Source organism: Bactrocera neohumeralis, chromosome 3 (genome assembly GCF_024586455.1).
Source record: "Bactrocera neohumeralis isolate Rockhampton chromosome 3, APGP_CSIRO_Bneo_wtdbg2-racon-allhic-juicebox.fasta_v2, whole genome shotgun sequence".
Lineage (NCBI taxonomy): Eukaryota > Metazoa > Arthropoda > Insecta > Diptera > Tephritidae > Bactrocera > Bactrocera neohumeralis.
This window is the reverse complement of record NC_065920.1, coordinates 1,478,722-1,490,804: the sequence shown is the minus strand read 5'-3', so window position 1 is coordinate 1,490,804 and position 12,083 is coordinate 1,478,722. Positions and strand designations below refer to the sequence as shown.

Genomic DNA, 12,083 nt, shown 5'->3' with positions numbered 1-12,083 from the left:
CACTTTATCTATACATTTATTTGATATTGGCGTGAACATTCGTGGTATTGACATAGAGAATATATAGAAATATCAAAATTACCATACTTTTTTTACAGGTATTTAAGACTTGAATGAGTGTAGGAAAGTTTACGTTTTCCTCATTTTATTGTGTGAACTGGACTCTTGTTTCTAGAGTTTATGAAACTAGACAAATTTCGTTGTTTCTCGGGGGTTCAACTGTAATTTATTTAAATTAAGTAACTATGTATTTGTAAATTAATGTAAAATATATTTAGAATGTATGAAAATAGCTCTTTTTATAAAATTTAGTTTTAGATTTAAAATAAGTGTTATACATTCTAATAAAAATTTACAACTTCCATTGAAATATCTTTTTCCTTATTTGAAGCATTAAAATATATGTTTAATTTTGAGGATTAAGATAAATTCGTATACATATGTACATACGCCCTTAATAAGTTAGCATGGCAAACATTTTTATTTTGAAATCAGTTATCGAAATATTACAGCTAATTTTTGAATTAGGTAAACTGAAGAGTGTACTATATTTACGCAAGTTACATTATTTCAAAACTTTTTATGACTTTCTCATCATGAATATTTTTTTTTAATGTAGAAGTATATCTGTGAATAATTTTAGAGAAAGATGCTATTTACATAAAGTAGCGCTATGTATATTTAGTTCAATTTTTTAGGAAATGCTAAGCAGTATTTATTGTATATACATACATACATGTCCAAATACTAATATTACGTTAGATACAGTTAAAAAAAGTTGTTGGTTAAGAATTCCTCTCTATATTACGAATTCATATTTCATTTATTATGTTCCTTTAACAAGGAAACTCAGCTTCAAGCCAATCAGTTGAATATTTAATTCAGATCGCCCAAGATCAGTTGTTAGGTATTTCGTTGTAGTAATTTTCAAATACTCTTCCATAATTCGTTAACTAGAGATTCCTCATCTAGAGTAATTTGAATGATAAAAGTATTCAGAGAATTTATGAAAATCTGCTTAAAGTAAGCATGCATTTAATTAAATGTAAAATCATAAAAATGTCTTGATACAGAAACACATTTAGAATTACACAAAAGAACCAAGAATCTGGTTCATATGTATACATACATATATATACATGAAAGATCAAATACTAGCACAAATTGTTAAATAGTACGTAAATATCTGTAACATAATACGCATGCCGTAGTGACTTTCATTCTTCATTATCCAGATAATGTTAACACCAATTATTTTACATTCTTCGGATTGCTAATTATTTAGAAAGGTATATTAGCAAGGGAATATTTCTATGCGGACATAACTAAAAAAAATTGTATGAAAACGCTAGAGGGATCCCTTAACTTATGAAGTAAAATAGTAAATTAGTTACATTAAAATTAAAGAAGTATAGTATATGAATTGACCAAATATTATTGGTGCGATTGTGTAGTGTTATTTTTGTTAACTTGTTGGACTGAGAGGCAGTTCCATACAAGTAAAAATTTATAAAAGTTTATAATAGCAATATTTTAGCTATATACATACATATATCCACGACTATATACTCAAACCCGTTGATTTATAAGAATACAAAACATTTGTGGACATAAAAGTATAAACACTAATATATACTCACATTTACACGTAGATGTATGTATATATGGTAGAAATTTTGGAAAAACGTAAAACTAATTGTAACAGTTCAAAGCAATACATAGCGTGCTTAGGAGGAAATATCGACATTAATTCTTGTGATTTCTCAAAAAAATTTACGTGTGCGTTAGTAGGTATTTTCACCAGCGCAGAATATTCAATTCCTGATTCCATAAAAAATTAGAAAAGTGAAAACCAATTACGTACTTTATATACTTACATACATACATTAATTAAATTCTTAATACAGTAGATACATAGCTCTTTTTCAAACACTTTATAATGTACAAATATGGGAAGAATATCAGTAACCTATATACCTACATATGTATATGTAGCTTCCTGGAAAGAAATAAAAGTAAAACAAGTATATTAAAATATCACCATAGAATTCGTTTAATTTAAAAATAAACAAGGATATACAGTAAATGTAGGCGAAAATTCATCAAGGAATCCACATTACAACATTTCACATATTTTCTAACATATGGACATGCTCACATGCATTTTAAAATTTGTGATTTGCTTTCCGGCGGTTAGTAAGACCAGCAGAGGGCGACCATGATTTTTCATAAATAGGAAAACGCTTTATTTCAAATTTCTCTGAATCACCCTGTTTGGACTTCTTGCCATTGTTTTATGTTCTTATAAATCAGCAATTGTGGTAGATTCTGTCAAATTTTGCATTTTTGCAACACTAGTTAACGGAATTTCATTACGAGCGGTTGTATGATGCGGTGAGTGGCACAGTGGACAAATAAAATAACAAAAAAATGCGAAACAGCTACAAACAAAACGGAAGTGGGGATATATGAAACTAAAGAATTTATGCAAAACAAAAGGTTCAAGCTCTTAGCCGACATATGTTTGTATAAATTTTCATAATGAGTGCATAAAAGTTATATTAAAATTGCAAAATTGGCTTTCTTAACGAGTATTCAGCATCTGAGCTGCAAGCATTGATTTTACCCATCTGTATTGGTCTCGGATAGGGCAGCTGTCACAAGAATAAAGTCAGCAAAGGCAACCAACAGTTTCACAAGGGTGGAGAGGAAAAAAATAAAACTAGATCTTCACTTTCACATAATCGCGGATAATTATCTTTGAATGACGGTGAGTACAAACTACGAAGTTATAACACATAAAATTCGTAGATTTAATATTTGGTCCATTGTCAACGAAAGCTCGCATTCCTCTTCATATTTACATACTGTTAAATTCATGCATTTATATCTATGCGAAAATATGTACACATGTATGTACATGCGAAGAACAAATTTTATGTGTATGTAATCCCTACATTCGTAAATTACTAGGCGTATTTATATTTGTTTGTGCATAAAATTTCTTTTAGCCATTTTTTGTAATTAATTTTAATCTAGATGCTTAAGAATGTTGCAAATCATCTCATATCGATAGTAGTACAATTACTAAGAGATTGATAATCTATCCTTTTCTAAGGACGTGATTACTTTAATATGTTATCAAAACAAATATCCATTACATATATACAAATATTCATATGTACATACATATAGAAACATATTTACATCCGTAAGTAATGGGTAACGAAATACTGTTTTAGATACATATCTTTACACACGTATAACAATACGTAAATTATAACATAATAACAGGATTAAGAACAATTTGGTGCCCCTTACTCGTGAAGCTTCACTTTTTAAGAAACTTTCGAAAGAAGCCAATATATTCAGTGATGCTGTTCTTATTACGAAATAAAGTGAAATGTAATTAAGGAAATCCTTACTATAATTTTGATTTTTGAACTTAGTCAATTAGGCTGTGAAATTATTTATAAGCGTGTATTTCTAATTATTTCATATTGATAGTTAAAACAACTAACCTCTTAGTTGTTGGTTTTAGAGGACATCTTTAATGTTACTCTCATGTAACAGCCTATTTCCTCCTTTGAAGTTCATAATTAAAGAAGTAACCTTCACATATTCACCTTGCCTACTCAGAAGGTCAGTAAAGCATTGCAAACGACACTGTGCACAAGCTGAGCGGCGAAGAATAGGAATACTTACATACTTACATGTGCATACATATGTATATACAAAAATAGATACGTATGTACATATATTCAATAGAACAACTTGTGGAAAATTGCACAAATTTAGAACTCCTCACATTTTCTGTAATACCCTTTTTCTGCAGTATGTATAAAATAGACATGCCTTGTTGGAGATTTTGGCTCGATCAAAACTTGAACCCACAACACACCAACGTTCAGTATCAAGGCCTATCAGGTTTCATTTATTATGCTTGACTGGCTTATTTAAAATTTGGCTTTATTTAGTTAATGTAATAATGTTTAAATATTAGTCGAATACACTGTTCAAGAGCACACATGTTTGTTTGGAATTTTCAAGTTCAATGATTAGCACTCGGAAGGTGAGGGAGTTATTTTATTCAATAATATACATACATAACATATGTACATATGTGTGTTTATGACGTCTGTGTGTGTACGTGCAAGATGTTTTACAGCGATAAGGGTTTCGCCTCTATAATCTCTATCAGCAGACATAAAATTCGTCTTAAATGTGAAATTAAAAAGTTATAACAAATTAATGTTGTGTTGAATTTTAAAAGCTCAATGAAATACTCATTCAATTACCATACACGCATGGAAAGATTTTGAAGCCATAAGTCTAAATACTTCCGGAGTACACAAGATAATGTAAGTAATAGAAGGATGCTATTTTATTCGGTTTGCCTAATGGTTTCCTTCCATTGTTGTAAAATGCATAGGTTTCCGTTCTCATTGTGAATTATGTTTACATCTCAATGAGAAAAAATCTGAAAAATATTACATTGCATACAACTAGGCGTTCCACATATTTATTCACAAGTAAGGCAATTTTGAGGGCTTCAATGAGATTAAATCGCAAAAATATATTTTATTATATTATTTATGTATTTATGTTTGCTCTATGGGCTTGCGGGTATGTCGTGTATGTGTTTAAAGGACAGCAGAAAAACACTTATTTCAAGGTCAAATAAATTGACTATCTACTAGTAAGGATAATAAGCACAATGTTGACTAATGTTCGCATTCCATTAGCCTCTAACAAATACGTGAAGTGTATTTATGCGTGTATCCAACGTATCTCATCCACTCCTACGCTCTCACAATAAATACTTATATGCACATAAATATTATTTTTATCAGCATATGTGTTATACGTCACAAACACATAGCTTCACAAACGGGTATAGCGCTTGCTTGGTGCTCAAACTCGGCTTTTCGAATTATACAGGGTGGCTATATAAAATCTCTATAATGCTCTCTATGTCCATGTTCCATAATGTCTAATATCAATGAATCATGAGCAAATAAAGGAAGGTTTGTTACGATTTAATTGTACGTTTTCCTCTATCTCAGCTCAGAACGATCAATATGCCCAATAACGGGACAATTGGATTTTTTAAAATAGCAAGGCCTGCCTCATGCAAAAGACTTCCGAAATAAAAGTACCAAATCACCAGCAAATGTATCATATAGCTGTGGACCTCACCCTCGTTGATACTGACTTAATTATGGCAAACTTATAATTTATAAATGCATTAGAAGCCAGATACGCTTAACCATTCAAATTGCATTACTTAATCATATCAATTTAGCCATCACCGTTAATTGCGCATACAATAAAAGATGAAGCAGCGGCTGTTGCTTAATCCGCGTGTGTGTATCATTCACTTGCTTGGCAAGTCTTCAGTTTCCTAGCTGTTGTTGCCATCGAGGCCATAAAACCCACAAACAGCATCAGTTCTTACGAATCATTAATTTATTATATACATATGTATGTACATAAATATGTCAGAATGTATATCGCGTCATTGGCAAAAGTTCAAAGCACTGCAGCAGCTGTCCGAGTCCCACCATGGCAGCGTTGATAAACAAAGGCTTATTATTGACTGTAAACTTTGAGCGATGCATTGCAACAACACCAACATTCCTCAACAAATCCATCAGCTGTTTGGAGGCAATACACAAAAGTTAAGACCATCCAATTGACACGTGGCATTAAGATGACCACCCTAAGTAGGCGTAGAAGATTGGACAAAGAATTGCCAATTTGGAAGCACCAATAAAAATTCATTTATCGTGTGTTTGCATGTATGGTACATACATACTTAGATACCTCTACATATTGGGTAGTCGAAAAAGTCTTTTCGTATTTCTAATCAAACTTCAACTAATTTTTTTATAAATATAATAAACGAAAGCTTTCAGTTTGAGCAACAATTTGCGAACATAAACCAACTAGCTCTATACATATGCTATGTACATAAACACATGTACATTTATTATTTATTTACTCGGGAAATTAGTTGCAAGCGGCAATTCGCTGATTGTTGACATACGCTTAATCGATAAATAAATTCACATACGCATATATTTAATTGCATATGCGTTTTGCAACAACAATGGGCGGATTAATTTACTATACATTTCAAATGGAAAAAATAAAATAAAATAAGTAGGTTTTCATATGTAGGCATGTTCAATATTCCCCATGTCGACGAACTATTCGTTTACCATACATGTATGTATACATGGCGATCTCTTGCATTTTATAGATGCTTTTATTCACAGCGAGCAGTTTTAATGTGAGTGATTCACTTTTACTTACTTTCATCTGTCGTATCTTGCAGATTACAATATTCTTTTATAGCACCTTTGTTAATGTGTGTGTGGCGGATATTTATTTGCATGCACATTGCATCGCTTGAAAGAAAAGACGCCAAGTTTTATCCGCCTTTGTTTGTTCCCAACCATGCACGTTTATTGTACTATACGCGTGTGCACTTATGTACATGTAGAGAGGAAATATATTTGCATGTCCCACCTGAAAAAAAGACGAAAAGAGCAGTTTATGTACTTATACATACATATATACATATGTATGTATATTCATACAAAAGCACTACGCAATTAAATGTAAATCAATATACTTATTTCCATATGCCGCAAGTGCATCTACTAAATGCGTCCACAGAGTGCTGTGCACAATAGAATTTGTTTCTGATAATTAGAATATCAGTCGAACGTTCTAATACATATATGTACATATACATCATATACATACATATGTACGTATGTATACTTGTATATGTGTGTGGATTCGTTTATTTTGTATCTTAACAGTGTTATTTATTGGTCCACATTACTAATGGGAATATTCTTCAAAACTGCTTTTTAAACAATAAGAGTATTGCTCCCGAAGAACCCGATATGTCACCCCAGATTCCATCTCGAGGATCAATTTTTAAACAGAATTTACGATATTATTTTTGCAGGTAGATAATTCTCTTTAAACCGATTAAACTGACATACATATATGTATATGTATGTATGTTTACATATAAAATGAAATAAATGAGTATGTAAGTATGCCTAATTCACGATAATGCCACCTCTTTTGTATATATTTCGCACCGTTGTTGGTGGTTCTGTTGTTTATCAATTTAATCAAGAATACCAGAAATGGGATTAAATAATTGCAGCCTGAGTTCCTGAATGGCAGATAGACATACGAGTGCTTTAAATAATTAAATGCATATTTTCGTATACATACTTACATATACATATGTATGTATGTACCACCTACTTTATTTTAAAAGTATGCACACATGTGTTTCATTATGGATTACGATAATATGTATGTACATACATACAACGTGCTATACTTTCAAATATTTATAAAAATTATTTCTTACTGAGCTATTCCTGAACTTACTGAATCTGACATTTTCACAGCAGAAAAATAAATTTCCTTCAGAAATACTTCGTACTGAAATCGGTCGACTCTGCTGAAGAAAATTTTATTTATTCGCTCAAAGGTGTTCTTTTACTAGTTTTTCGGGAACATTTAATAATGGAATCTGGTGATTTTTAGTAAAATACCATAAGTTCAATAACAAATCCTTAAAAAATATTGAATCAATGTAAGTCTGCTACGCTTAAATACTTCCAACAACAATTCAGACCACCGCCATACCTTTGCAAATCCGAACACTATAAATAGGAAATTGTTGACAGCAGGAACATAACACTACGGGTATTATAAAAATATAATAATTGCTACCACAAGCTTGTGCAGGCGCGTGAAAATGCACTTACTATGACGCAAATGTGTATTGGTGCATATACAAACATACATATGTACATATTAAAAAATAAGTGAATATAAGCATATTTTATCTCTCTCTGTCCGGTTTCTAAATATGACAATATTTATTGCAAACTTTATTGGTTCTGTTCTGAATTAATTTATTCCACAAATAATTGAAATAAAATCAAATCTCCAATAACTACATTATCTAATTAAATATAACAAAAAGGGGGGTGCAAATAAATTGGGTGGTTTTTATCGTTAAACATCACAGCTTGGCTTGCGGGGTTCATAAACTAAATACTTCACCCATTCTATTGCTGGAGTGCACCTCCTTCGTATACATTGATTTACATAATACATCCGATGCATGTTGCATGTACACGCACCTCACGTGTTCAACAACAAATTAAGATATATTTTTTCTTGTCCCTTTACATTTTCATATTTTTTATCAGTTGTTAACCTTTGAAAAACAGAACGCTTTATGAATTAAGTTGTGTTAATTTCTTTCAAACAAATCTATACAAAAATGTCTTCCCAATTTAACTCTTGAATCGGCAATGCTTGGATAGATTTTACTATGTGCAAGTAAATAAATTTTATTAAATATAAGACCGTTCCATTTTGTTTATAGTATAAACTTATGCTAGTATTAATTACAAAATGTTTAATTTCGCATTTTTATGAATATTGCTTTGCATATGTAAGTGTATTTGCTTGTTATTCATATCCGCTCATTCTTGTTTTCCTTTGTTGACTTTTACCGACTATTTTGCTGGTGCAATCACACTCATCAAACATATTTATTTATCTCCTCTATTCTCTCTCTATCAACGAATCAACAATAAATTATTATAATTCTCGCGTCTGACGTATAGTCTGAATATATACCTAAATCGAATCGGTTCTATTCAATATTAATTACAATTTATTTAGTTTTTCTTATATATTTCATTTTATTCCTGTTTCCATAGTTAAACTTACTTGCTATCTTATAACAAAAAAACAAAATTTTCTGGAAACTTTAAATTGTAGAATTGAATTGAGATTTTTTCTTTCTATCTTCTGAGAATAATAAAATCAGCTAAACTACATTTTACTAAGCTTGTATCTCTAATATAGTATGTATAATATATAAAAAAAATTGTTTAATGTTTTGATTTTAGATTTTCTTTCCCACCCAGGTGCATTGTGCAACAATTTGAATTTCTCGAGATGAAAAGTGTTATAGGTATAAGACTGAAAGATTGAAGAAACAGTTGTGCTCAAATGAGAACGTGGAACTGAGCAAGCATTCGGAAACTACTAGAAAACCACCGAAAATATAAAGTTTCAATTGTGGGCAGCTCCAACACCTACTCCGAAGAACAAAAGACTTAAGTTAAATAACAATAACAATAAATATAGGCGAGTGCAAAATTGAAAAATGTCGTCCCGTCTTAAGGAGAAAGTGACCGCGGCTATACGAAAATTCAACAAGAGTAGAAGTCGCAGTGGCAGTGGTGATAAAACGGCTGAGGCTGGGGGTAGCGCAAGTGGGAATATCTCTGGAGGAAATGTCAGCGGCAATGTGACGGCGAAAAATTCAAACGGTAATGCGCTAGGCGCCGGTGTTGTAGCTGAATCGCCGGGTAGACGTCTACGTCGACAAGATAACAGGTACATAACGATAAATTCTTTTTTTCTACTAATTTCTTTAAGGTGAAATTTGCTTTTTTCAGAGTTTCACCAGCTACAAGTAGAATGGTTATGTCAGTCAATGTTCAACATGTTCCCGATCACAGTATTCGGGCACGGCGCCTAATGAAAGAATACAAGGAGATACAAAAAATGCACAATAGTAAAAACGATCCAGTATTCACGGTAAGCAAACAATTATATGGATAATTTTGAGTTATTAATGATTATGTTACGCGATGAATGTTGATGCCACAGGTGGAACTTATAAACGACAATCTGTATGAGTGGTACGCACGACTCCATATCGTCGATCCAGATTCGAAATTAGCGAAAGACATGGCTGAGATGAACATTCCATTTATACTCCTGCATCTTGTATTTCCCGATAAATTCCCATTCGCACCGCCTTTTATGCGAGTAGTCGAACCGAGAATCGAAAAGGGCTTCGTAATGGAAGGTGGAGCAATTTGCATGGAACTTTTAACGCCACGCGGTTGGGCCTCAGCGTACACTGTAGAGGCGGTCTTAATGCAGTTTGCAGCGAGCTTAGTTAAGGGACAGGGACGTATTGTGCGAAAAACAAAGGGTTCAAAGGATTTTAGTAGGTGAGTAAAAATGCACAGACATCTCTTACACATAATTTGCTCCATTAAATGCGTGACATACATATAATGCACATCAGAACTTCGTTTAAAATCTATAATGACAAAATATAAATAACTTTTGTTTTTGTTCATTTTAACAGACGAACAGCGGAGGAAGCATTCCGTTCATTGGTAAAAACACACGAAAAATACGGCTGGGTAACTCCAGCACTTTCCGACGGTTGAATGGCTATACACTTGCTGCATCTGTGTACACAAGCGGTGTAAGAAAACAAAAACACAAATGTCAAAGAAGAATGCAGTTCTGGTCCTTGCTCTGACCAAAAGTACACTCATAATTAAGTTTATTTACTAGGCACACATAAGTACATACATACATTTAAACATTTATTGAACTCGGTATTTTCGATTTTCGTTAAGAAGCTGCCACAAAAAGATAATTCGTTGTTAAGCATGTAATAGTATTTGTAATTGTATTACCAATACGGTTTGCTCATACACACATACAATATACATATATACATACATGGTATATAAAACATATACATAGCTTAATATAAATATACCTTCCATGTTTATTTATTTTTTTTTTTTGCAAAAAAATGGCGATAGAATAAGATTTTTATAAAACACCACGTAAGATAATATACACTTATAACAATATGGTAAATTTATCAATTCGCGAGTTCGCAAATAAACCGAAAACCATCCAGAAACAACTTAGAAATGTAAATACTAAAATCAAAAATAAATGAATTATAATGTAAACTAAATTAACCGTTTGAATATGTTTCGATCTTTCAATTGAATGCAAAACGTGTATGCAACATGGTGGCATTTTTATTTTAAGCAATTATTTTATAGATAGTAATGTTTACGGTCGCGAAAGTCAAAATTATTCTAATTTTTCTGGATTTACATATTCAATTACTTAGGAAGGGGCTCACTTTGCAAGGTAAAGCTGCAGAAGTGGTTTACCAACACTTTGCATGAAACACAAGAGTTCAAAATTTTAGTTAAGATTTGAATTAAAGCACTATACACCAATATTAAGCAAGCTGTGTTATAGAATTGGAGAAACCAATGTTTTGTGATTTCATAGATACTGAATTTATTACCAAAAAAATACTTTTTTATACAAATAGTTAAAATAATTTAAATAATTTATTTATGTTGACTCCAAAGACTATTAGTACGTAATCACTTATTAATTATACATATGTATATGTATATGTACACTTTTAAGAAAATAATATGCAATAAATCTAAATATTTATGGAAGTATTTCTAACTCTTGTTTTCACAAACAACCGTCAAAAGCATAAAATATCGTTATATAGTTTACTATATCTCAGTTTCAAACATGTGTACATATAGTATATAACACAATAAATGTTATATATTTTTTAAATTAGTTTAAAATACTTTACACCGACATAACTGTTTGTGTGTAGCATTGAATTCGGCATACTTTTCTTCGTGAATTCGGTTGTAAAAATGTTTATGTTCATAAAAATTTGCTGTACGAAAATATTATTCAGTATTTTGCGATTTTTGCGATGTTTTGTAATAACTATGCATATACTATATCATATATGCATGTAAGCATTCGTATGTTCAAAATAATTTAATAAACCTCTATGTGTAATAAACAAAAGCATTTTTCATTCGGAAATGGTAAGTTTTTATTAAATTAACCACAAATAAAAAAATTATGTACATACACATTGATGTGTTTACTACTCGGTAAGTTGAAAAGGGCATAGGAACACTAATACGATACTTAAAGCCCCCGATATTGACAACCTCTGGCAATATTTCTATTTAATGCTTTTATGATCAGTTCTAATTTTACTCAAAAATTGTGATAGGTTTCAAGTATGTATGTATGTATGGTACATACATATGTTATGCTGCCACACCTAAATGCAGCGATTTTTTGATAAAACTAAAAAATGCTTTTTATTTTTTATTAGCAGCGTTATCTATGTATAT

The 12,083-nt window shown here is 31.3% G+C and overlaps 1 protein-coding gene across 3 annotated transcripts; it reads left to right on the top strand.

Annotated features, from left to right (window-relative positions):
* The first annotated feature begins 2,358 nt into the window (after nucleotides 1-2,358).
* LOC126752378 (ubiquitin-conjugating enzyme E2Q-like protein 1) lies at nucleotides 2,359-11,133 on the top strand. 3 transcript variants are annotated; one of them, XM_050463123.1, is made up of 5 exons: nucleotides 2,359-2,770; nucleotides 8,988-9,462; nucleotides 9,525-9,666; nucleotides 9,739-10,088; nucleotides 10,229-11,133. In XM_050463123.1, the coding sequence occupies exons 2-5, from the start codon at nucleotides 9,230-9,232 to the stop codon at nucleotides 10,311-10,313; spliced, it is 810 nt and encodes a 269-aa protein (XP_050319080.1). In that variant the 5' UTR covers nucleotides 2,359-2,770; nucleotides 8,988-9,229; the 3' UTR covers nucleotides 10,314-11,133. The 3 variants fall into 3 exon arrangements, with proteins under 3 accessions (XP_050319080.1, XP_050319078.1, XP_050319081.1); XM_050463121.1 differs by having other exon boundaries at nucleotides 8,970-9,462; XM_050463124.1 differs by lacking the exon at nucleotides 2,359-2,770 and adding an exon at nucleotides 8,908-8,924.
* Nucleotides 11,134-12,083: the final 950 nt, after the last annotated feature.